General features: G+C 40.8%; 1 protein-coding gene across 5 annotated transcripts; it reads left to right on the top strand.

The window, feature by feature from the left end:
• The first annotated feature begins 39 nt into the window (after positions 1–39).
• On the top strand, positions 40–26,165 carry LOC122878625 (clathrin heavy chain 1-like). 5 transcript variants are annotated; one of them, XM_044201618.1, is made up of 35 exons: positions 47–547; positions 2,386–2,593; positions 3,035–3,037; positions 6,778–7,046; positions 7,465–7,626; positions 7,781–7,894; positions 8,320–8,493; positions 9,998–10,195; positions 10,989–11,189; positions 11,667–11,819; positions 12,051–12,173; positions 12,495–12,632; positions 12,991–13,155; positions 13,261–13,441; positions 13,562–13,725; positions 13,862–13,987; positions 14,193–14,335; positions 14,489–14,723; positions 15,003–15,125; positions 15,423–15,568; positions 15,809–15,992; positions 16,196–16,388; positions 16,563–16,720; positions 16,855–17,019; positions 17,257–17,364; positions 17,710–17,877; positions 18,178–18,327; positions 18,486–18,617; positions 18,860–18,970; positions 19,173–19,343; positions 19,513–19,734; positions 20,964–20,984; positions 24,188–24,225; positions 24,332–24,407; positions 24,555–24,689. In XM_044201618.1, the coding sequence occupies exons 1-34, from the start codon at positions 506–508 to the stop codon at positions 24,360–24,362; spliced, it is 4,920 nt and encodes a 1,639-aa protein (XP_044057553.1). In that variant the 5' UTR covers positions 47–505; the 3' UTR covers positions 24,363–24,407; positions 24,555–24,689. The 5 variants fall into 5 exon arrangements, with proteins under 5 accessions (XP_044057552.1, XP_044057553.1, XP_044057548.1 ...); XM_044201613.1 differs by lacking the exon at positions 24,188–24,225 and having other exon boundaries at positions 49–547; positions 24,555–26,165; XM_044201614.1 differs by lacking the exons at positions 3,035–3,037; positions 24,188–24,225 and having other exon boundaries at positions 50–547; positions 24,555–26,165.
• The last annotated feature ends 61 nt before the right edge of the window (positions 26,166–26,226 follow it).

A 26,226-nucleotide genomic window follows, 5' to 3' on the forward strand; every position in this document is an offset into this window, starting at 1 on the left:
TGACGTACATGGGCGAATTATCAGTTGGTTTTATGGAGAATAGACGACAGTGTGTGAAACAGTAGAAACGGGGTAGAAACACAGACAATTATTATTATTTTGCTTACATTGAAAAACTTTAAATTGCTTATATCCATCCTAAAGACGACCAGAGCCAGTGTCCTTCCTGAGCTCCCTAGATGCTTCCGGATTGGGAAGGCTCTGAGCCGTTTCCGCCGCCATTGCGGATTTTGGACAGAAGATCAGCCGTTGCCACTGCTATCCATCGATGCAGTGCAGAAAGCACACACAGAAGGGGGACATATTTAACATTTTTACTGATATCAGATTTCGGAAACACGATTAGCAACACTGCACATTACCTTTTATCGTGTTTTTTGTTTTCACTGACTGGCTCCGACCTACACGTTAAGCGAGGAGGTCGTAGCTAGCGCGGTGCCACTGCCTAGCTAGCTAGCTGTACGGCTAGAATTTCAGGACTCCGGAGAAGCGCAAGGAAACCACCATGGCTCAGATCCTACCTATCCGCTTCCAGGAGCACCTACAGGTATGTGAACAAACCTTATTGGTTTATTTCCCGGCTTAACAGTCGTTTGACAGCTTGCTAGCTAAGCTAACGTTAAACGTCAATACCCGCAGCAAATGAATGACCTCCCCTCCCCCGTTTAGCCAGCAGCTAGCAACGCTCATTCATTGCACTGATGCTGTTGCCTAGTCGACTCAACATTAGCTGACGTTAGCTGTCAACGACGACCAGGGGAGAAACTAGTTAACAGAAAACACTTTTGCTAACCTTCAGTGACAAGTTCTTGCGTTATTGACATTTGCATGGTTACACTTAGGTTAGCAAATATCTATTGACGTTACATCAGCTAGCTAACCGTTACAGTTTGCGTGTCGTGAGGGATGTTGGTGTCACGTCACCTAACTTAATCGTAGCTATGTAGGACATTTAGCCGTCGATCGGGCTAACAGAGTTTTAGGATGGCTGTTTTGATGCAGCCATAATGTTGTCACACGGACCCTCTGATGATGATTTGTCTAGTGATGTACTAAAGCTTGCTAGCAGCTGTAAAACCGTGGTCAGCTGCAGTCTGACTGGACCCTGTGCCATTTCGCGTCACACAATAAGGTTGTCTCACGACAGGGCTTTTAAGAAAAAAAATAAATAAATAAAATGTATATATATTTATATTTTACAGCTGAAGCGAGACTTCATGGTTATTCTATAGGGGTTTTAACTGTGAAATGTTACCTCCTCATCCAGCTGTCCGAAGTTAAGGTGGTCCACCCATTCTGTCATACATATAGCATGCATCATACTTTTCTAGAACACCTGGAAACAGGTTAGAGCCAGTTCAGTCAAGTTAAAGCTCAGCTGGTACATCTCAGTTTCTGACTGTATGGGATTATTAGATGTGCTTACTGTTCTCACTAAAACCTTACATTCAAAATTGAACCCCGTGGGAGACAGCTTTCATGCACCTTGGATGACTTTTTGCCAAGGGACAATATACACTCAGTTGCCAGTTAATTAAGTACACCTAGCTTAAACTAATGCAATATAATATAACAGCCCTGCAATAAATCCACCTTTCGTGAAGGTTGTAATGTTCAGTTTTTGTTGAAACACAAGAGGTGTTGATTCAATTTTATGATCATTTTGGAGGCTGCAGTTTGTGGTGCTGTTGAACTGTATTGCATTATACAGAGAGGTGTTTCTGTTATCTAGCCTGGTCCACAACAAGGATGGTTATCCTTGAAGGATGGCACTGTACAACTACAAATCAGTGTAGTACATAATAGTTATAACAACAGAGCCCCCATGTATCTCAAAGACCAACATTGTAGTGTTGGGATGCTCACCAGACGACTGATAATAAAAAAATAGATTTTAAGCGCCTTTCACGTAACCCAAGGACACTTTACATACAGAAAACAAGGCTAGGGAAAGTATTGTTGACTTGTGCTTGCCAGGGTTTAATACCAACAAATATACTTGTTTTTTTTAGGTTCTGTTGTGCCAGGAATTTAAACAAGTTTCCCATGCATATTTAAAATTTAAAAAAAATAAAAAGTAACCACAATTTTTAAATTTTAAAAAGGTACAAAAGTTTAAACTCATCATCACCCTGGCTGTAATTTATTAATTTGTGTGAATATATTTTTTTAAGTTTGTCTTGAAAAGATTTTATGGATGATGTTGATGCCTCAGTTGTTTTGTTGGTAATATGATGTCACTTGGACTTGTGTGCATACCTGCTATCTTTACATAAAGGACCACAATGGAAATAAGTCTTGTATTGTATCATCCTTGACATTTTTTGTAGTAAACAGTGTAGGCTGTGGACTGCTACTAAAACAGGTCATGTGTTCATATCTCAGCTCCAGAACCTGGGAATCAACCCAGCCAACATTGGATTCAGCACTCTAACCATGGAGTCCGACAAGTTCATCTGTATTAGAGAGAAAGTGGGTGAGCAGGCCCAGGTTGTCATCATTGATATGGCTGACCCCAACAATCCCATCCGCAGGCCCATCTCTGCAGACAGCGCCATTATGAACCCTGCCAGCAAAGTTATTGCCCTTAAAGGTAAGCTCTAGCTAAAATGTATATATAGCGCTGTTAGCACATGGCTTTATGTGCCACCTAGAGAGGACTGTGCAAGGTTTCTGGAAGCACATAGGTTAAAAGTAAACAATTAAACTTTTGGCTGGTCACATACTTGCTATGGTGCTTTTCTAATACATTGGGTCATTTGTGTAAATTATGTTTGTGTTGTCAGTCAGTTATGTAGCTGTCACAGTCTGCTTTTCATTTTGATGTTCATATGTAGACCACCCCATTTCTGTTTATCAAAAAAGGTTGAGTAATTAGTGCAGTGTAACAAATTTAAATATACAAGACATTGATATTTAAGGAAAAGTAGCCGTAGTACCAGTGCTAAGAAAATGTCATGCTGTCATGAATGCTTTGTCTATTTTGCTTGTTTTTGCTCTTTTTTCATTTCCTACTGCTTTCTTATGTTTGCAGACGGTGAGTTGAATTTTACATATCGTGAGTTGTCAAAGTGTAATCCTGTATGCACTGTCTTGAAATGTTTGCACAGTACTGATAGTAATTTTAATGAATGCTTGAATTTAAAATGATAACGCAAGCAGGGCATAGCAAAATTAAGAGGGCAGCTTAAAGGACTGTATCTTTTTTTTCTTAGTTTTTTTGTGTGTGTGTGTTTGTTTGTCCCATTTGCTACACTGTACATATATTTTATATTAAAGCTGACCATTTTCTGAAACACGCTATACCTCAGATTTTTAAATGCACTTATGTTTTCCATTAACTTCTGTACAGTCTGAAAATAGCACATAAAGGCTTAAAACTAGCCTCAGAAAGGTGATTAATTACAATGAACATCCTGCTGTTTTTGTCTAGCTAACAACAAAAATTGACTCACAAAAAGCAAACCTGAAGGCAAACATAGGCAGTGTGAAAGGATATAAAGACTTCAGACTAAATCTGGCTGCCTCTTCATTAAAAATAAAAACACAACATTTGTGGCAACATTCAGTAATACAGTTCTTGTTAAGCTGTCAGTCACAACCTGCACCAACACAACAGAATACACATTTCTGCCAGAAAATTGTCTTTGAAGAAAATTTAAAAATTCCATGACTTAACAAACCCTGGCATTAATGGAAAAACAGTTGAATATTCAGAAATGTTTTAAAGTATTATGTGCCTCGGAAAATGGTTGGTAGTAATGTATAGCACATATGTATGTAGTAAAAGGGCTAAAACATGCAGAAAAATGATATGGTCATTTAAACAGTGGGAAAATCAAGCAAGCAGTGACATTTAGGTCAGTCTTAAATAAATAGCAGGCTATTATGTACTGGCTGTCTTGTGGACATGTTCCTATGAAGTAGGCTCTAATTATTCTCATAAGAATTGTGTGCCACTGGCCTGTGATGCTATAATCGAAAATATTCTTAATATGTGTATATATACAGATGCGTGACAAATTAAAGGAAAAACCGACATGAAGTGTCTTTAGTATGGAGTCAGGCCACCACGAGCCTCCAGAACAGCTTCAGTGCTCCTCGCCAAGTCTGTGGAACTCTATTAGAGGGATGAACACCATTCCTCCTATCGAGATATTCCCTCATTTATATATACAGCCTTTATTTAATCAGGTCATCTCACTGAGATCAAGATCTCTTTTGCAAAAGAGAGTACAGCAGATAGAAAGAAAAACAAACATAGCCAGACATAACAAAATGACATATAGCATCAGAGACAATCACAGACACTGAATAGATTTGAAGATGAAAGTTTATATAATTTGGTCTTATGGAGATAGTGGTGGAAAGCATTGTCTTACACGTTGGTCCAAAATCTTCCATAGGTGTTCAGCTGGCTTGAGATCTGGTGACTGTTAAGGCCGTAGCATCTTATTCACGTAATTTTCATTTTCACCAAACCATTCAGTGAGCCCTGGTGCACGGAAGCATCTGCATTTGTTTCTCCACTCTTTTATTCAGGTTTTTCCTTAATTTGTCCCCCATCTGTATATAATGTCAGCCAGCAGTGGCCAGTACATTCATACCGATTTGTAGATGATACTTATAAGGTCTGTTTCTCTACTTCATTCAAGTATATGCAAATCTAACCTTGGGCTGACAGAAATGCCAGAGTTGGGATATAATTTAGGTTATATATACCAAATTTTCTGTTAAGTTACTATATGTAGAATTAGAACATTTCCCACTTTGGCACCCCCACTGTGGCATGCAGTAAGAGAAAGAGCGGTCAAGAGAGTGAAACTCAGCTGAAAGTTAACTTTATTTGGTTTTTATTTTCTTCAACATAATTCTGTTGTTTAGCATTGTGTATGCAACTAGAGTTGCAGTGTTGGGTTTTTGAGAACGATCATGGATTAACCTGTGACACCAGTCTCATAGATATTGCTACTGAATGCACAGGGACAATCCTGACTGGCCAGCCCCAGGACACTGTAGTGATCAAAGCCAAATGTGGTGTTTTCTTTTGGTTACTTTCCTCTTTTTGGCCTGTGTTTGGACAGTACTGCTATATGGGTCTACTGACCTTTCACATTATGTCAAAGGAGTAGTCTTAAGTGGTTTATAAAACTTATGCTTCTGTGTGTGTTGAATAACTTGTTTTAAATGCAGTTTGAACAGAGTAGCTGATTAAAGAGCCTGCATTATTGCAGTACTTTTCTCATACCAATTTATTGTGGTTTATTTGTGGTCTACACTAATTATTGATTTTCACTTCTCACTGTATTTTAATGTACTATACACACAGTATTATCAAAGCATTTGTTCAGAAATGTCACTATAGGTATTGTCATTCATATGCTGTAATAACAGTTAATTATAGGGTTTTGTTTGGTTGAGGCTTGCTTAGGCCTGATTGAATATAAAATATATGTCTTGGGCCCAAATAATTGGAGTGTCTCTTCTCCAGTGAGACTGAGCTGCAGGAAAAAAACAGAATGGGTGTGAGTGAGTCCGTCCAGCGTCCTTCACATCATCATATCTATTTGTGTGCTTTGTGGTCTTCTTTTGCTAATCTGCATTCAGACCCAACACAAATTCCCACATCCCTCATTTTAGGATTAAATTTCGATGTGAATCCCTTAAGAGCTATAACAACATGCCTGGAGTTTAATTTCTCTAGTAGGTGGTGGGGGTGGAGGGCTGGACACAGGCCATAAAGCCTCATTTTGACTTGCACTGGGCACCATGTTTTTCTGCAGACGTTTAATTGATCTAGTTTTGATCAGTAGAGAATTGAATCATTGGACCAAAATGTGAAAAGTCATTGTTTATCCAGCTGAGAAGCACAGAAAGCGTAGTAGTAGTAGTAGTAGTATTAGTAATATTTCTAAGCAGGTGTCCAGACCCTAAAATAGCACTGCATTAAAAAAAACGCAAGGGCTTGGATTCAGGAAGTCCAGTTTCAGTAATAGATCCACAAGTTTAAAGGCTGAAACACTGCAGAACATTTTATATCATACAGACAGAATTTTATAACATTGGAATATAATCACAGTGACAATCATTTTAGCATCCTTTGCGATGATCGCATGGTTAACAGTAGCGATAGCCCATTCACATTACAAATTAATCTACCTGGACACCGCACATATTTAGCCAACGCAGTGCCTCACATTATGACGTTGCATTGTGGAAAAAGTTGAGCCACGTTCAACTTTTTTGTCACCCTCCCTCGCTGTGTCAACACAGTGGCCTCATTGAAATGAATGAGGGGGCTGCATTTTTTGCTGCAGTGTTGATGTCAGTCTGAACTCAGTCTAGTCTGTTCAAGTTTCTCAAATTAAAAATCTGTGTGATGACTTCACATTTTCAGTTCACATTATCACAAGAGGTTTGTATATTCATCCTCAACTGTTAATTGCATCAGACCTAACTGAATGCAGATCCACCACTTAAGTGGTTGCCCTTTTGTTGGTCTTGCCTCTTGTTTTGACACTGGTACTGGCTTTTTGTATGGTCCTTTGGTGTTACTCAAGCCAAACCCTGACAACCAACATTTCTCCAGCAATTGGAGTTTGGTATGCCCAAATGGTATGTTTACTCCCAAAGTCTGCTGTGGGTTGTGTGTGGTAGCTTTAGTCACTATTCTGATTTTGTTAAATTATTATTTTACTATCATTATTGGAATGCTTTGGGGGGTCATAGCATTCATCTGTGTCACTGTATGTTAACCTCAGCTCTTAATGTTTTCAGCGGCAAAGACCCTGCAGATCTTCAACATTGAGATGAAGAGCAAGATGAAGGCTCACACGATGACAGATGATGTGACCTTCTGGAAGTGGATCTCCCTCAATACTGTTGCCCTGGTCACAGACAATGCAGTCTACCACTGGAGCATGGAGGGTGACTCCCAGCCGATCAAGGTGTTTGACCGTCACTCCAGCCTGGCAGGTTGCCAGATCATCAACTATCGCACTGACGCCAAACAGAAGTGGTTGCTGCTCATTGGCATTTCAGCGCAGGTAAATTAACTGTGTGGTTGAAGAATTGCTTCAACCTGAGTAATTCTGATCATTTTGACAAAATATTGTTAACACATTTACTAAATGCAATTATTTGTCTCCATTTCAGGAAACAGTTATTGTACTAGAGAACAGCAGTGCAACAGTTAAATAATATTCTGATCTTACTTGTCCAGTAATCAATAATCAACCATTTTTCATGATTAATCACTCAAATGTAGTTTGACCTACCATAAAATGTAATACAAAAATGCTTCAGTGTGTGGGATAAAGATATATTTGTATTAGATATTGCAGGTTAAGTTTATGTAAGCAGATTTCATCATAGACTGTAACAGTCTAAGCAGAGATCTTAATGCGACTATAAATCACAGATGGCTTTGGGCTTTGGCATAACATAGATTTCTCTCCTCTTCAGCAAAACCGTGTTGTTGGAGCCATGCAGCTATACTCAGTGGACAGGAAGGTGTCTCAGCCCATTGAGGGGCATGCCGCTGGCTTTGCACAGTTCAAGATGGAGGGCAACACAGAAGAGTCAACCCTGTTCTGCTTTGCTGTGCGAGGACAGGCAGGAGGAAAAGTAAGATTTACTAGCTCTGCAAAGTCTCAGGCTGACAGCTGCGTTTGGGAGCGTGCAGAATCCAAATCAAATTTACTGCATTCAAAAAAAAAAACTTTCCAGAGACCCTTGTAACCTGAATTTGTCTCCTTTTGTCTCAATGTCTTGCTTCTAGCTGCATATCATTGAAGTGGGGACTCCACCGACTGGGAACCAGCCATTTCCAAAGAAAGCTGTGGATGTTTTCTTTCCTCCAGAAGCCCAGAATGACTTCCCTGTTGCCATGCAGGTACAAAAACTATTTACGAGGAGACACGTAGAGCCTGTACTTCATGCCTGTTTGTCTTTGTTCTGTAAACAAGATTACCTCCTCCTCTGGTGGGAAACAATACTCTCCACTGGTTCATACGTCATCACTGCCTTAAGATTTTCTTTTAAAGGGGTATTATCAAAAACAAGAACTGTCTAGACTAGTTGTTATTTAAGTGCTGTTAAAACATGAACTGGTACGCACTCACTGTTTGACAATATTGTTAATGTGTTGCACCATTTGAACAGGCCGTTCTGAACTGCGCCTCAGTGTGTGACATCACACTGGGACTTGGCAATACTTAATTAGCTTTGGGTTCAATCTCTTGCTGAAGGGCGTTTTGATAATGATCTTTTTGTTTATCATTTACACATTCTAACCAGATTCTTTTTCCGTACATCTAGATCAGTTCCAAGCAAGATGTAGTCTTTCTCATCACCAAATATGGCTACATCCACCTGTATGACCTGGAGACTGGAACCTGTATCTACATGAACAGGATCAGTGGAGAGACCATTTTTGTCACTGCCCCCCATGAGCCAACTGCTGGTATCATTGGAGTCAACAGGAAAGGACAGGTACTCCAAAGTACACACTCTGGCCGTCCATCTATCTAATAGTGTTGTCTTGAGATTCAACTCCCAATACCATTTTACTATTAGTGTAATTTAAATTAATCTTATGTAATTTCCCCATTAATGACTGCATACAGTGCAAAGGCATATTCTAAAAGTCACAGCAGCACACATAACATGGGTGCATGTTCATGTTAAGATCGTACTGGATCATACACTATCTTTACCTGCACGTTAGTTAGCATAAGCATTGAATATTGGCAAGATTGCCAAAATAATTTCTGTCGCAAAGTAGGGCTCTCGGATTAAACATACATTTGAATTATTAAACATTATTAGATGTTAAATGTTTGACAGACGCTATGAAATGAGGCCCTTCAAGATCTGACAATTAAAGGCAATAATGTCTTGGTGTCAGGTGTGTGTATTGCAGATGTTTGTAGGATCCATGTAGTGTTGAGTCAAAGAATGCAGCCCACTGCATTGGGACACTGAATGAGCTGCTTAATAATTGTCCATGGAATAGCCAGGCTCATCGTACATTTTTCCTCTTGGGTTTTTTGCAAGTTGACAGCTAGGGCTTATACATCGCTGATAATCTATCATGTTTGACTTGAGATGTTGGTTGTGCCAAAATGATGTTTTTGCTGGACGTTTGAAATGGGGGACAAAGTGCAACCAATGATAACCCAACAATGAACTTCTTAAAATACACATTTTACATATATTTGTAAGATACAGATTAAATAACAAATAAAAATTATTTAAAAAATGTTTGAATAAAGAATATCTTTGAAAAAATGGACATAGGTACGCACTCAGATACCCATAGTTTGTATTTCTAAATCTGTCCCAGTTTGACACTCGGTATGTGTGTATGCATACTAGATTCTTGTTTATGTTGGTCTGTTATTGCTGACATTTGTTGGTTATTTATGTTCCCTGTGGTATGTCAGCCCTTTTGTATATCAGCGTGGGTCCTTGGGTGTTGTTGTATGACCTTGACGGAGGAAATCTCTGAAAATAACAGGCTGTAGCAGCATCTTTGGTGTCAGGCAGCATGTGACAGTCACAGCAGGAGAGCTAATCTTGGCCAGGCAGACTACACAATCTAATCCTGTTATTGCTCTAGGCTCTCACCTGCAGAACTACCGTATACAGCTCAGTGTGTTGCAAACACACGCACACAAAATGTAACACTACATGCAACAACATGGGGTAATCCCTCTGTGTAATTTAGGAATGTGACAAGTACATGTCTTAGTGTGTGGTCCCCAGCCCAGGATCAATTAACTGTAGGTGTTATGGGTAAAGAATGACTCCTTTTGGATATTTATATCACTATATATGGTTATTTGCTTTAGTGGTAATTGTTATTTTGAATGGACTGAGGAATAAAATACATAAAAATGTAACGTAAACACGTTTTACCTTCAAGAATAAATCCCATTCATTAGGTATCGTCTGTTGTGTGCAGATAATAAAGCATGCAAATATGCTTTTCCAGGTGTTGTCAGTGTGCGTGGAGGAGGAAAACATCATTCCCTACATCACCAATGTGCTCCAGAACCCAGACCTGGCTCTCCGCATGGCTGTCCGCAACAACCTAGCTGGTGCCGAGGAGCTGTTTGCCCGCAAGTTCAACACCCTCTTTGCAGCGGGGAATTACTCAGAAGCTGCCAAGGTGGCGGCCAATGCACCCAAGGTACTGCCAGTGTGCCACCGTGCACTCAGAGCGGGGTCAAACATAACTAATACTAGCTCAGACTGTTAAGACTAAGCAGATTTCTGTAGCTTAGTATGGCAAAAAACACCCAGAGGTATATGTAAAACAAGTTAAGATTTGAATGCCAAAGTAGTTTAATAGCATTTAGACAAATTAACAAATTAACTGGGGATCACGGCTGATATGCAAAAAAAAAAAATCATTTTGCGATTATTTTGACAGATATTGCGATGAGTCACGATTTTAGTGGGAATGGTAATTTTTGCATTTCATTTTCACTGAAAAAAAATATAAAAATGAGGATGATGTGATTTTTGATGTGGTCTGTACCAAACAAGCATGTTCCCTTACGTCTGGAGAATAGGATTTTTAGGCCGAGGCATCTCTGTAGCATCACAATGCTTCATTTATAATGGTATGTTGTGACATATTTTACCTTTTTATCAAAAAATTGCAGCTCCTGTGATTTGGATATTGCACTTGGCCATATTGTGATTTCGATAATATTTTGATTAATTGTTCAGCCCTACTGGGGATGCAGTCTTTCAATGGTTAAAATTCTATTTTTGCCTTTATTTGTGTCTGCAATGGTCTGAGAAGTTTCTAAAAGGATAGCATTATAAATCTGATGTTCATTACAGTCACTAATGTTCACCTAATGTAACTGTGCACCACCTTTCTTCTGTGTATTGCTCAAAGTTGACTTTTCCCAACCTGAAGCTTCCCACTGTCACTTAATTACTTTGTCTATCCATCCATCTTTCTTCTCCAGGGTATCTTGCGGACACCAGACACCATCCGTCGGTTCCAGAGTGTTCCAGCCCAACCAGGCCAGACGTCTCCCTTGCTCCAGTACTTTGGCATCTTGCTGGACCAAGGCCAACTTAATAAGTTCGAGTCTCTGGAGCTGTGCAGGCCTGTCCTCCAGCAGGGCCGCAAGCAACTACTAGAGAAATGGTTAAAAGAGGACAAGGTATGTGTCCAGTGGTTGGTTTTATAGTGGACAATCTTTATCTTATCTTCAGAGGAATTATTTTTACCAATCATGTCATAAAAAAATTCTATTGGAATTCTATGGAAACTAGTCACCATAAAGCCCGAGTGCTGGACTGACTAACTTTAAGCACCCACAACATTATATATTTTATTCCAAAGCAAGTGATCCATCATTTGGGGGATGTAACACAGATTGTCTTACCCAAACCTTAGTGCCATGAAGGTAAAGCACATTGCAGGTTACTGTTGTAGTCAGTTAATTGGCTCCTCCACTACCACTATACTGCTTACACATAAATGCCAGTTTGGTCATTTTGTTTGCAACCGTGCTGTTTCTCTGATTTACTTCTCCTGGTTCCTTAAGTGCTTTGTCCTGGACTTGTATCTCTTCTAAACCCTAGATTGGTTTTCAATGGCCCTTTTTGTGTGTGTGTGTGTGTGTGTGTGTTTACAGCTGGAGTGCTCTGAGGAGCTTGGAGACTTGGTGAAGTCTGTAGATCCTACTCTTGCCCTCAGTGTCTACCTCAGAGCCAACGTCCCCAATAAGGTCATTCAGTGCTTTGCAGAGACTGGACAGTTCCAGAAGATTGTCCTCTATGCTAAGAAGGTTTGTGACAATGCCTGACTTTGTTATTCTAAGTTAATCTCATATGATATAAGACTATTGTGGTACAGAGAAGGGAGAGAGAGTGTGATCCTCCAAGAGACTATGGGCATATCTTGCAATGTTATAATCTGTGTTCCACTGTTGTCTTTACATTTATGTGTTTTTATATGGTTCCATCAGAGCTATGGTAGACACAGGGCTATTTTGCTTAAAGATCTGTTGTCCCTATAGGTGGGCTACTCTCCAGATTGGATCTTCTTGCTAAGGAACGTAATGCGGATCAGTCCAGAGCAGGGCCTTCAGTTCTCCCAGATGCTGGTTCAGGATGAAGAGCCACTTGCTGACATTACACAGGTAAAAAACCCCATCTTTTGCCATGTATTCATACCACAAGCAACTACATGTCAGATTGGCAAAAATAACAAATGGGTTTTAATGGTCAGGTGGTTTTCACCAACAGTAGTAGCTTTTAGCAGGTCCACTTTTTCCCCATTTGTTGCACTTGCACTACTTGGGCCAGTGGTGGCCTAGTTAGAATTATGCAATGGCTACTGCTCTACACCCAATAATCAAACAGTAAATTGAAGGAAGCTGTTATTTAGTTAAAAAGACAACCAAACTTAGTTGTTTTGAGAGTTTGACATCTATGATTATTTCTTTGTTCTGTGTCTCCAGATTGTTGATGTGTTCATGGAGTACAACCTGATCCAGCAGTGCACATCCTTCCTACTTGATGCCCTGAAGAACAACAGACCCATGGAAGGACCACTGCAGACACGCCTGCTGGAAATGAATTTGGTCCACGCACCACAGGTACATAAATGACCTGATCTTGAACTGAAACACCACAGTTTAGTTTGGCTGACAGAAGTCCTAATGCCAGAATGAACACAGTTATCATCTTGTTCAGTTAGAAATTCATGATTGGAAGTTTTCTGAAGCTTTAATGATTTGCATTATAAATGCATCAGATTTAAAAAATTGGCTGAATTTTTTAAAATCATGATTTTTGAAACTAACCCTTAAGGTTTCTTTCTTCTTTTTAAAAAGCATTTCACCATGTTTCCTTTTACCAAAAATCTAATTTCCTGTTTCCCCCGTTGCAAAGATTCCTGTTAACAAAGCTTCAAACAATGTTGAAATGTCTTTGTTCCTGTGTCACGTCTTGCAGGTTGCAGATGCCATCCTGGGCAATCAGATGTTCACCCACTATGATCGTGCTCATGTGGCACAGCTGTGTGAGAAGGCTGGTCTCCTGCAGAGGGCGCTGGAGCATTATACTGACCTTTACGACATCAAGCGAGCTGTGGTGCATACACACCTTCTCAACCCAGAGGTACAAGACAGACCAAGGGAAACCCGAGAAAATGCTAACACTAACAAAAAATTATAAAAAGTGACTAATCCTGTTTTGCTGATTGTTTTCTGTTTGTCTTTGCAGTGGTTGGTGAATTTCTTTGGCTCCTTGTCAGTGGAGGACTCTCTGGAGTGTCTGAGGGCCATGCTGTCTGCAAACATCCGCCAGAACCTGCAGATCTGTGTCCAGGTTGCCTCAAAGTACCATGAGCAACTCAGTACTCAGTCCCTCACTGAACTTTTTGAGTCGTTCAAGAGCTTCGAGGGTAAGCTGGGAATATACTAAGTGCCAAGTAATCTTGGCCTTTCTGTTCATCTTGACAAAAAAGCAAGTTAGTTGCAGTTAGTTCTCCTGTTGATTTTGACTTTTTTGTTTTGTCTTTCAGGTTTGTTCTACTTCTTGGGTTCTATTGTGAACTTCAGCCAGGATCCAGAGGTCCACTTCAAATATATCCAAGCCGCCTGCAAGACAGGCCAGATCAAAGAGGTGGAGAGAATCTGCCGAGAGAGTAACTGCTACGACCCTGAACGTGTGAAGAACTTTCTCAAGGTCAGAAATGGACCAGTGCAGGAGAAACGTTTTACAATAAAATAATCTAACCTTTCTGCCACTATTTTATCCAGAGTATTATTCAACAAAACTGGCATTTATTAGCCAATAAAATTTTAAATATTTTTCTCTACAGGAAGCCAAGCTGACTGACCAGCTGCCTTTGATCATTGTGTGTGACCGCTTTGATTTTGTCCATGATCTGGTCCTGTACCTGTACCGCAACAGCCTGCAGAAATACATTGAGATCTACGTGCAGAAGGTACATTACTAAAACAGTTTTTTTTTTTAAATATCCAGAACAGTAAATAACATTTAACCCAGCCTACATTATAAGGGTTTCGCTTAGTCTGCCATTTGTGAAAGCTGACTGAAAACTCCATCCTGTATCTTGTTTCCTCTCTCCCTATTGCCGTGTTGCGCATTTGTCCTTGAATATGTATTAACTTTATGATAATTTATTCCAGGTGAACCCAAGCCGTCTGCCAGTAGTCATTGGAGGGTTACTGGATGTGGATTGTGCCGAGGATGTGATAAAGAACCTGATCATGGTGGTTAGAGGCCAGTTCTCCACAGATGAACTGGTGGCTGAAGTGGAGAAAAGAAATCGGTAAGAAGAGAGGAACTAATTGAACTGTATAGCAATAGTGGAATCACTGAGTCGACCCTTTCCAACCTAGTCTTATAGAGTCATAAGTCAGCTGTTTTTCTCTTCAAACCTTGCGAGAGCGTTGTGAAATCCTTACTATGTGTCCTTCTCTAGACTGAAGCTGCTGCTGCCTTGGTTGGAGGCTCGTATTCATGAAGGTTGCGAGGAGCCTGCTACCCACAACGCCCTGGCCAAGATCTACATCGACAGCAATAACAACCCCGAGCGCTTCCTGAGGGAGAACCCCTACTATGACAGCCGTGTGGTGGGCAAGTACTGTGAGAAAAGAGACCCCCACCTGGCCTGTGTGGCCTATGAAAGAGGACAGTGTGACCAGGAACTGATTCATGTGAGTTTAAACTGAAATCATACTTTCATTAAAGGCAAAAAATATATAACTGACTTATGACCATTATGTTATAAATGACTGTAATGTTTTCAGTGATGGTAACGTGTCATAATTTCCTATTCTCTGCAGTTAGCCATGCTTTACCATAAATGCAATAAGTTGCATGCCGTGTTGCTCTCTTTGCTGTTTTAGTTGTTCTAATGTGCATGTACTGCTGTCGTGACATTACTGAACTGTTACTGCCTGTCATTTTAACTGTTTTTGTATATTATGTCATAGGTGTGCAATGAGAACTCACTGTTCAAGAGTCTGTCCCGCTACCTTGTACGTCGCAAGAACCCTGAGCTATGGGCGAGCGTGTTGCTGGAGACCAACAATTACAGAAGACCACTCATCGACCAGGTCAGACCCCATGGTGTCTCTGATACTAAATTATGCCACATAAACTAGTTTACTTATTTATTGTTAATGCAAAAAGCTGCTGGCATTACAGACTTGGCTTTCATATCAGTCCTGTAACACAAAGTTAGTATTCTTATTGGATACATTTAACAATGTTTTTTATCTACCTGTTTAGTTAAAGGCTTGTTAAATTGTAATCTAGGAGATATATATATATATATATATGTGTGTGTGTGTGTGCATTTACTTAAAACATCAGCTGTAGTGCCTCAAGTCTGTTGTTCCTACCTGCTGCAGGTTGTCCAGACAGCCTTATCTGAGACTCAGGATCCAGAGGAGGTGTCTGTCACAGTCAAGGCCTTCATGACTGCTGACCTTCCCAATGAGCTCATCGAGCTTCTGGAGAAGATTGTTCTGGATAACTCTGTCTTTAGCGAGCATAGGTGAGAGATGATGTTACTGGGATATCCCAAATGTTTTTGGCTGGCTTGGGCATTTTTGTGATTTGTGATTCCAAGAGATCCATCTGCAAAGATGTTTGAAACTTTTGGGCATAAGTTGGTCAGCTGTGAACTGCTTTCTTTTTTGTAGAAACTCCTTGAATTGTGATCATATTCAAAAATGTAGAAAGCCACATAGAAATGAATACCTTCACTGAGACAGTCCTTTGTTGATTTTTACAGAAACCTCCAGAATCTGCTCATCCTGACAGCCATTAAAGCTGATCGGACACGTGTTATGGAGTACATCAACCGTCTTGACAACTACGATGCCCCAGACATTGCGAACATCGCCATCAGCAATGAGCTGTTTGAGGAGGCCTTTGCTATTTTTAGAAAATTTGATGTTAACACCTCTGCTGTGCAGGTCAGTGGATTACTGCTGGACTTTAAGGTGTTAAAAAAGTCAAAACATGAATCCAAAAGCTTTTATTATGTTTGTGTACAGTTTTAAGCTGGGCATGTTATTCAGGAATCATATACTTGACCTAAACCCTGATTATAATGACCACCAGAATTGTGTTATTGAGCTTGATGTAACATGATCTGAATGTTGTCTCATTTGTCCAGGTTCTAATTGAGCACATCGGTAACCTGGACAGAGCTTATGAGTTTGCTGAGCGCTGCAATGAGCCACCAGTGTGGAGTCAGCTGGCAAAGGCCCAGCTTCAAAAGGGCCTGGTCAAAGAAGCCATTGACTCTTACATCAAGGCTGATGACCCATCTGCTTACATGGAGGTGGGACAAGCTGCAGCCCAAAGCGGTAAGATGAACTTAATTAGCACATTTGGTGCTTAGATCTGAAGAGTTTTGGATAAATGCTCAATTCAGTGCTTTGTTATTTATTGTTTTATTTAATGAACACACTTGTGTTTCGGTAAATATACAGTAGATTGATGTGCTTATGAAACTGATGGGAGTTGATTGTTGTGTGCAGGAAACTGGGAGGACCTGGTGAAGTTTCTGCAGATGGCCCGTAAGAAGGCCCGCGAGTCGTATGTTGAAACAGAGTTGATCTTTGCCCTGGCCAAGACCAACCGCCTGGCCGAGCTGGAAGAGTTCATCAACGGACCCAATAATGCTCACATTCAGCAAGTAGGTCCTGGGAAGCATACAGACATACAGCACACACACTCACATACACAGTTGTTACCACTTAATTCTTTTTCACCTGTTTACAGTTGCTACTTTGCTGATCTTGCTTTCCTTTTTTGTCCATTTTCCTTCAGGTGGGTGACCGTTGCTATGACGACAAGATGTACGATGCAGCCAAACTGCTTTACAACAACGTGTCCAACTTCGGCCGCCTGGCCTCCACTCTGGTGCACCTGGGAGAGTACCAGGCAGCTGTGGACGGAGCTCGTAAGGCCAACAGCACCCGCACCTGGAAGGAGGTGAGGAATGACGATACAGTTTCATTACTAAGAAAAAAAATCCTTTGAAGAGTAAAGAGTCGGATGTAGCACTTCAGAGCCTGTACTGAGTTAAAACAAAACGCTCTTTTCTGTTTCTCTTCTCTTTCTGCCACTAAGCCTTCCTACAGTGTCAGTAAAGAAATAATACTGTGGTCAGTGTACTGTCCACTCGCCTATATTAAACACATTGTTTGATTTGATTCTCTTCTCTTCCAGGTGTGTTTTGCGTGTGTAGATGGCAAAGAGTTCCGTCTTGCCCAAATGTGTGGCCTGCATATTGTCGTCCACGCCGATGAGCTGGAAGAACTCATCAACTACTACCAGGTAACAGCGGTTACTGGGGCCGGTGTAAAACTCACCTGTTAACACTTACAATGAATGCTGAGTAACTACTGAGCACCAGTACTATCTGGAATCAGACATATTTTGTTATGTTGCACCTTTATGGCAGTAAATTTGCAAGTGTCTGCAAACATGAGTTTTGTTGGTGTTGGTTCAACAGAACTAGCTATTTCTTGGCTCAAGTGAGATACTTAACCCAACTTCTCAAAGTCTCCAATTAAATAATCTCTCCCCCCTGAAATGAAGGTTTTGTAGTGTGTGTTTTGGTTGTATTACTGTTTTTAAATGGTTTTGGTTAGTGTCATTAAGTCTGTCTGTGCCCTCCAGGACCGTGGTTACTTTGAGGAGCTAATCACCATGCTGGAGGCTGCCCTGGGGCTGGAGCGTGCTCACATGGGTATGTTCACTGAGCTGGCCATCCTCTACTCCAAATTCAAACCCCAGAAGATGAGGGAGCACCTGGAGCTCTTCTGGTCCCGTGTCAACATTCCAAAGGTAGGCAAGTGGAACAACTGCAACATCTTCAAACAAAGCATGAGTTATTATCAACTTTAAAATGTACACATGTAACATCCCCTGATACTCTTTTGCATGAGTATGTTTTTGTAGAAGCATGGCTTGGTTAAGAACAGTTGTATCAGTCAGTCTGATACAACTTATGATGACTGTTAGATTTGAACCAGTCCTACTGGCCTCTCTCTGCATAGGCTGTAAAAAAAAAAAAAAAAAAGTTCATGAACTAACCTTTGTATTTGTGTGTGTGTGTGTGTGTGTGTGTGTGTGTGTGTGTATCAGGTTCTCAGGGCAGCAGAGCAGGCCCACCTCTGGGCAGAGCTGGTGTTCCTCTACGACAAGTACGAGGAGTATGACAACGCCATAATCACCATGATGAACCACCCAGCTGATGCCTGGAAGGAGGGCCAGTTCAAAGACATTGTCACCAAGGTAAAAAAACAACAACAAAGAAACAAACAAAAAAAAAACCCACACCAAATATACTATACTTGATTAGTGATGCAAGTTGTCATTATGGTAACAAGTTCTGTTGTGATAGAAATTATTTGTAGATGTTCAATTGAGTATATGTGTGTTTTTCATTGTAGGTGGCCAATGTGGAGCTGTACTACAAGGCTGTCCACTTTTATCTGGAGTTCAAACCATTGTTACTGAATGACCTGCTCATCGTCCTCTCTCCGAGACTGGACCACACACGTGCTGTCAATTTCTTCAGCAAGGTCCTGGGCCATTATTGCTTTCTGTAAACATTTCTCAGTGTTAGGTTGTATTTAATTACAAAATCTCTTCAAAAAATGAGTGCTATTGTGCATCACTTGTGCAAAGTTCGGAGTGACTGTTCCCCCATGAAGTCGTCTGTAGTTGATAGAGAATATGTGATGGTGACCTGAAAAAAAGAACGAGATCAAGAGATTACATGAAAATTGACTCTCTTTTTTTTTTCTTTTTTTTTTTTGTTTAGGTGAAACAGCTGCCTCTGGTTAAACCTTACCTCAGGTCTGTCCAGAATCACAACAACAAGTCAGTAAATGAGGCACTGAACAACCTCTTCATCATTGAGGAAGACTATGCGGTATGATATTTTAATGCTGTACATTGTGTATCATAACAGATAGTATGAAAATCTATTATTTTTCGATGTCTTTATGTTGGCTGTAGGGAGAAAATTTTGCGATCTGTTACTTCCAGCACAGTCCACTAAATAAGTCGCAGTTTAGTTTTCAAATTTTTGCATTTTCAGTTGTATCTTATAATCCCTTCTCTCTCTTATCTAGGCACTGCGTACATCCATTGATGCCTATGACAACTTTGACAACATCTCACTGGCCCAGGGCCTGGAGAAGCATGACTTGATTGAGTTTAGGAGGATTGCTGCCTACCTTTTCAAGGGCAACAACCGCTGGAAACAGAGTGTCGAGCTCTGCAAGAAGGACAAGCTCTACAAGGTGCATTGGCGCAAAAACAAATAATCATTTTCACTATATATTCCAGTTCTTCCAAGTAATTTAAATCACAACCCCAAAACCAACTGATTGCGCTGAAATGTAAAATGGTAGATGTGGTTACTTTCCCCTAGTCAATGTATCGAACTGTAATTGCACTTCCTCTCCTCAGGATGCCATGCAGTATGCATCAGAGTCCAAAGACACCGAGCTGGCAGAGGAGCTCCTGGCTTGGTTCCTGCAGGAAGATAAGAAGGAGTGTTTTGCAGCCTGCCTATTCACCTGCTACGACCTGCTGCGGCCCGATGTGGTGCTGGAGACCGCCTGGCGACACAACATCATGGACTTCTCCATGCCCTACTTCATACAGGTCATGAGGGAGTATCTCTCTAAGGTGGGTTGGCCAGAGGTAACCAGTGTGTGCGATGTATCAAGACAAAGTAGATGGCTTTGTGAGAAGGTTTCTTCAGAGAGAAAAGCATATTGGGTCATGTTATAGTTGTTTGCAATTCTAAGGTACCTACAGTGAAAGAAGACAATTAGAAGGTAGATGTGCAATATTACCTACATGTTTTTTTCTTTTCTTCTAATGCTGTTAGGTGTTAACACTTGAAGTAGTATTGGCAAAGCTGTAACTGTCTGTGGAAACCCACATGTCTCGGGGAAAGAAACTAAATATTAAAATGAATCTTTAAATACTTTTTCTCTGATCTGTGTCTGCCATTTCCACCCATCTGATACCTAAAAAAGCATCCGCAGCTGCTAAAATGTGTTTGCAAATACTATTCAGCTACAGGCAGTGTCACACAGTTCCCCCCAGACAGTATCAAGGATGAAGCTCCTCAGTACTGCATATTCTTTCCTCCATTCATGCTCATCTTCCTGTGCTTCTGTCAGTCGTGTGTCATCACTGGTGTTTTCCTTTTCATTTGGGTTTCCATCCATTCAAGCTACTTTCCCATACAAATGTGTTCCAGAGGAGATTCATAACTGCTGTGTTGCTCGTCATGCCATTTATCTCTGTTACATGGCAAAAAATACGACCCACCTATTGCTTTCATAAGAGAGCACACCTGAGTGAAGCATTTGTATACATTTGTTGTATTTATTTGCCAAGTTGGTGGATTTTAATACATCAAAATAATTCAGTTTGTCATATAAGCTGTTAGTTATACAAAAGTCTTTAGTAGTAGTTAGTTTTCTCGTGGCTGACTACTTCTTGGTGCTTGTTGTGGCAAACCCCACCAGTTACTTTAAACAGGTTAAAACAAGGCATCATTCGTATAGTGGCAATTTTCTTTGCATTATATATTAAACACTAAACATTATTTATTATATCTTGTTTAAGTGTTTAAACTTACTGTGACCCTCATAGTCAACTATGTATTTTATTTTTTACACTGGTGTAAACAACAAGGGGAAAATTCACAGTACTAGAGTAATCTCAAGTCTGCATTTGTATCAAAAGTGGCGTTATTACCCACATCTGTCTCAGGATTTTTGTGTTTTCCTTAAGTGACAAGTCCTCTATTTGCTCTTTTCTCTCTGTCAATTTCTATTTTGGGAGACTTCGATTTGTTTTTTTTTTCCTCCTTAAGTTGCCTCTCTGAATTTCCTTTCCAGGTTGATGCGATAAAGGAAAAGGTGAAAGTCGAATCCATTTTCTAATCATTCTTTTTGACCCCTCTCCCCTGTCCTGTAGCCTGTAGTTTGGAGGAGTAAAATTAGCAGAAACTGCATGACCCCTCTCCCCCCATGTCACTCTGCTGCTTCTGACTGTAAACTCCACATCTCTACTAGACCACCTACCAACCTACGAGACTCCAGAGCGGGGCTCTTCACACCCATCGCTCAGGGCTCTGCTAGGCTTGCTGGTGTCAGTGATGAAACAGAGTGTAAGGTTTAACTGAAGAACTAGTTATTGAATTCAACGGGCACGAAACTTAAGGCAAGAGGAGGTGTGAAAGTCTTATTTTTCCTATGCGTTTAGTCTATTCCTCCTTGGTATTACGTCTAGTTCATCATTAATAATTGCTGATAGGATTCACCTCCTGAGAAATCATGTGTTTAACAGAGATCACTGTAAGTTTTTGTTAAAGTGGTAGCATGTTGCTGTCAGGTGCCCAGATTTGCTCAGGCATGTCAACACGGTAAACAATCATTTCCTCAGGATCTATATTATTATGCTTTGTGTAAATGCTACTTTTAATTTACTGGATTACAGTTCAGACTGTCAGGCATAAACTTGCACTTTGCTAACAGCTGTTATTGTGAAATTGTGCTGCCAACGAGCAGTGAGAGTGAACAAAGTTGTGGGCCAGAAAACCGAAACAATGAGCTGAAAGATGCTATAAAGCTCCACAGAGCTGAGGGGAGCTGCAGAGTCCGGTGATAATTCTCTGTGGGCTTGTCACTACGAGCAACCCCTCTCGCATATTTTTCTGAGCCCCATCACGGCCTTTCTTCTAAAACACTCTTGAGCCATCCACTTAAGCCAGCATGCCCATCAGCTCTCCTTAGGCGTGGGTGAAGAGCGTCACTCTGGATAACTACCTCACCTGCTGTGGTCAAGTCCTTTTCTCACAGACTTGTAGCTAAAACCTAATGTTAAACTGTCTTGTAACACCACTCAGCTGCAGTCTGCTGCTAGCCATCATCCTGACTTGGAACTGGATCATTTCAGGAAGCATATGTTTTCACCCTGTAGACATTGTAAAGGGAGTTTCAAGGTGTTTATATCTTGATGTTGAGAGGGGTGAGGGCATATTTATGTGTTTTGACAGTGGTGCTGTAGCGTAGACTGCAGCTAAGTGTAAGACCTAATTTCAGTAATAGAAGAGCCAGTGAGGCATTATTTTAATGAAGTGACCATTCTTTCAGAGACCTTTCTATTTTTTTACTCCATGTATGTCTGTACTACTGAATTTATCTCAATGCTATGGAAGAACACAGACGGTAAAAACCATAAACATGAGGTACGGGCATTTCGAGAGGGGGGTATTTTTCTGCAGTTTATGTCTCTCTGAGTATTCTTTGCTACTGTAAAGTGTGGTCTCTTCAAGCATCAAACAATTTGAGTTTATGAGAACAAATAATCTGTAGTTTCTGTGTTCCTTGGGGAAAAAATACATGTAGAGCAACAAGCATGCATTTCCCCCTCCCTTGGTAGCATCAGCAGCACTCAAGCCAGGCTAAGAGACATCGTTGTTGGCTGTGCCTGCTTCTGGAAACCTTGAACTGGCTGTCCAAACCATCCCCTCGACCCTCTTTCACACTCCCTCCACTATGCTCTCTGCTTCTGTCTCTCTTTCTCATGCACTCCTCAAAAAGAAAAAACACTAAACTGCCGCTTCAGCATGTCTCTCAACCCTTCTCTTCTGAAGCGAAACAACAGCCTGTCTTTTCTTGAAACAGCCTGCTTAACCAGATTGACTGACTGTAGTAGTAAACCAGACAGTATGTAGAGAACTGAACCCAAAACCACCAACTGTTACATCATTTAGCGCTGTCCTTCACTGATTTCATCAGTATGTAAGCTGTGTGCTGTCATAGATGAGGGTAATATCTGAAGCTTTTTGCTGGCTGCTTAATTCTTTTAATTGTTTTTAACTCTATCTTTTGTCTTTTCCCCGTCATTGTCTGCCTCTGAGCTGCTTAGCAAATACTGAAGAAAGTGACCAGGCAGTTTTAGCAAGTTGATTCTCACGGCTGCTACATGCTTCTTGAAGCTGTTCGCACTCAGGCAATGACTTAATTGGGCCACGTGTGAGGGCCAGGGGCACGCCTCTCAAAATGTTAAAACTTGGAAACACACTCTACATATTGTTGGTGATTGGTTTTCGGTGTTTTCAAATAATGGCAATTAGAAATGATGGAATAGGCAAGTGGAACATCAACAAATGTTTGCACAAAGTTTATTTTTACCTGCAAGTATTTTTGATAGTTTCAACTACAAAACAATTAGGCAATTAATTGTCATCCTTTTATTAATCATCAAAATAAATAATAAAATAATTCGCCATTTTGTTAATCAGGTACTTGATTTTTCAACTAGAAATTCGTCTTATGTGATTAAAAAATGTAAAACATTTAAATTCTTTAGGTTTTGCAAACCCAACATAGACTACAAAAAGTTCTAAAGGATCTTTATGAATGAGCATTTCTTTGAGTACTACACCTGTCCCATGAATGTCTAAGGATGAGAGGTGAAGTAAGTGTGCATAAATGTTTGTTGATGGCACACACAAGTCTACAGACAAGGTAGCGCACACACAGGTCTATGAAGCATGTTTCAGCCTCAAGTTCTACTTAAAAACTGTGCTTTATTATTTTGTTGTGTTAGTACCGAGGCATCTTTAGAGCTCAGTCTTTCAGAATCAAGTCTTCACCTCTGTCAGGTTAATCAAGTTGTGTCTTGGTCTGCTTCTCTCTCCACCAACTTTCAACGCAAAAATGTACAGAACATTTGGATAATCTGCTAAGAGATGGACAAACTAACGGGGGTGAAAAACATAAATGTCGGTCTTAGTAAGTCTGTTTGTACTGGTGAGGGGTTGGTTCTCTACATACTCTACATTTCCAACATGTTAGAGCAGATGATTTGGGTGGCTGGATGGTGGGACCATTATAGCCCAGTAGCTGTTTGTCTTTGTCTCCCCTCCTAATCCCTAATACCTTCCACAAAGAAGTGGACTTCTATCTGTAACCAAACTTGATAGAGTAGCCAGTAGCTCTCTAGATGTAGTTACTCCTTTTGCCCTCTAGAGGGCCTCCAACACATAAGCAAAGCCTGCCTCCTGCAGCCTGTTTTTATTTAAATCTGGACTGTATTCATCTTCGCCTGTCAGGAATGGTCCCATCCGTCAGCCAGTGAAATAACCCAGAGGTCAGTCTTTACAAATCCGGCGTCTCAGCCCTTGCTCTTCAAGAGCCCCATCGGCCAGTGTGTAACTGAAAGTCTGACACATTCGCTGCTGTTGTGTTTTCCACAGGTGGACAAACTTGAAGCCTCTGAGTCTCTGAGGAAACAGGAGGAGCAGGCAACGGAGTCTCAACCCATTGTTTACGGTAAAAAGGCCGCACACGGATGATAATTGCGTTGCTGTAATCCAGTCTTCACCAGTTTTGAGGACATTTAAAGGAAACAGAATATTTCTTGACAACGTGACCACAGCCATGCTCTTTTGACTACTTATTCTGTTGTTTCTGTTGCAGGCACACCCCAGCTCATGCTCACAGCAGGGCCCAACGTGGCCGTGCCTCCTCAGCAGCCCTACGGCTACGGCTACACAGCAGCACCAGGCTACGGCCAGCCGCCACAGCCCAGCTTCGGTTATGGCATGTGAACACCCAACAACCCCCCCCAACCAACCACCACAACTTGACCCAACACCTTCCTTCCATCTGTCCTCCTCTCTTTGTGTTCCTCACCAGCTTCCCATGGTCTTCTACTCACAACAGGGGCCACAAGCAAGCAACAGCCCACTCTCGTTTTGAGTGCTATTTTTTTATTATGTTGTCCTGTTACAAGAGAAAACATTTAACTGCATTGAAGGACTTTTATTTGTATTGTTTGAAAAGAAATTGGACCACATGTTTGTTTGTTTTCACATTCCATATTTATGACTACTTATTTAGAATTGTTTGTGTTTATGTTAATGTCATGTTTTTTTATTATTATTATTATTATTGCTTTGTGCAGAAGTTGACTTGCTAAAGCTCAGCAATGAACCTTTGAAGTAGGTGGAGGAGCATTGGATTTTGCACTCGTGAAGAAATTAATGTAGAGAAGCTCTTACTTTTGATGTACTGAACATGTGGACATCTTACGTTGTCTTGTTTGTCTGTATAATGCATTTCATCATTGTATATTCGGAGGAAAAAAAGGTTACATATAATATTTGAACATATATTGCCATTTCAGTGGCTATAGTTAGCAACACTAAGTGATGATAGTATATTCTGCACAGGCGTGTAGCTTTATGGAGTTTTAAATGCGTACAGACATATGTCACTGTGTGAATGTGAGTGTGTGCAAGTGTGTGTGCAAGTGTGACCTGATGGTCTAAATAAGAATTTTAACCCCCTCTCAGCCTGTACTGGGCTGCCCAATCCACCCTCCTAGATGTTAGCTCTCTGTCATTGGCTCCATGTATTTAGGTGACCTCTTGTGCCGTGTACAGTGCTTGTATGAGACTGTATCTGTGTATGTGCAAGGATGGGACCACGGCTACCAAACCCCAGGGCCCTTAACCGTACCGTGTGTGTGTATTTACTCTGAACCCTCCTCGTGCTGAGGTCCGTGTATGCCAGGTGTTGTGGTGTTTCCCTCGGTCACCATTACTTTTTTTGCGTGTACAGATGTGAACATGATGAAGTGAAAACTTTTAGATGGAGACCCCACCCATCTGTCCTCCACCCACTCTCCTGTCCTGTTTCCTCCTTGGTTAATGCTTAGCGGCAAGAACAAACAAGGAGGCAGAAGACAACAGACTGGTGGAATCTTTGGTGTCCCGATGACTGCTTGATTAGATCCATAAACACTCCTGTAGGTTGTGTGTTTAGACGGTTATGATGAAGAAATTAGGTCTCAGTACATCCAGTTCTTTGTCAAGAATGGTCTGAAATAAGAGCCTGTATTTACCTTGATGTACTTAACTTCCTTACATGCTTTAAGCTGTGTGTGTAAAGTGTCATCCTAACATAAGTTGAATTCCTTTCTGTTGTCATGCATATTAGTAATAGAGGGGATCTGTCATTGATAAGTGGAAGAATATGACTCAACTGAAAGGGAAATACTAGCCTAAATAAAAACTAAAAATTGTACCCAGTGTCCTGTGGCGTTAGTCTGTGTGAGAGTGTAGTTTATTCTGTTTCTGCAATATGC

The sequence above is a fragment of the Siniperca chuatsi genome, linkage group LG7 (assembly GCF_020085105.1).
Source record: "Siniperca chuatsi isolate FFG_IHB_CAS linkage group LG7, ASM2008510v1, whole genome shotgun sequence".
In the NCBI taxonomy this organism is placed as follows: domain Eukaryota; kingdom Metazoa; phylum Chordata; class Actinopteri; order Centrarchiformes; family Sinipercidae; genus Siniperca; species Siniperca chuatsi.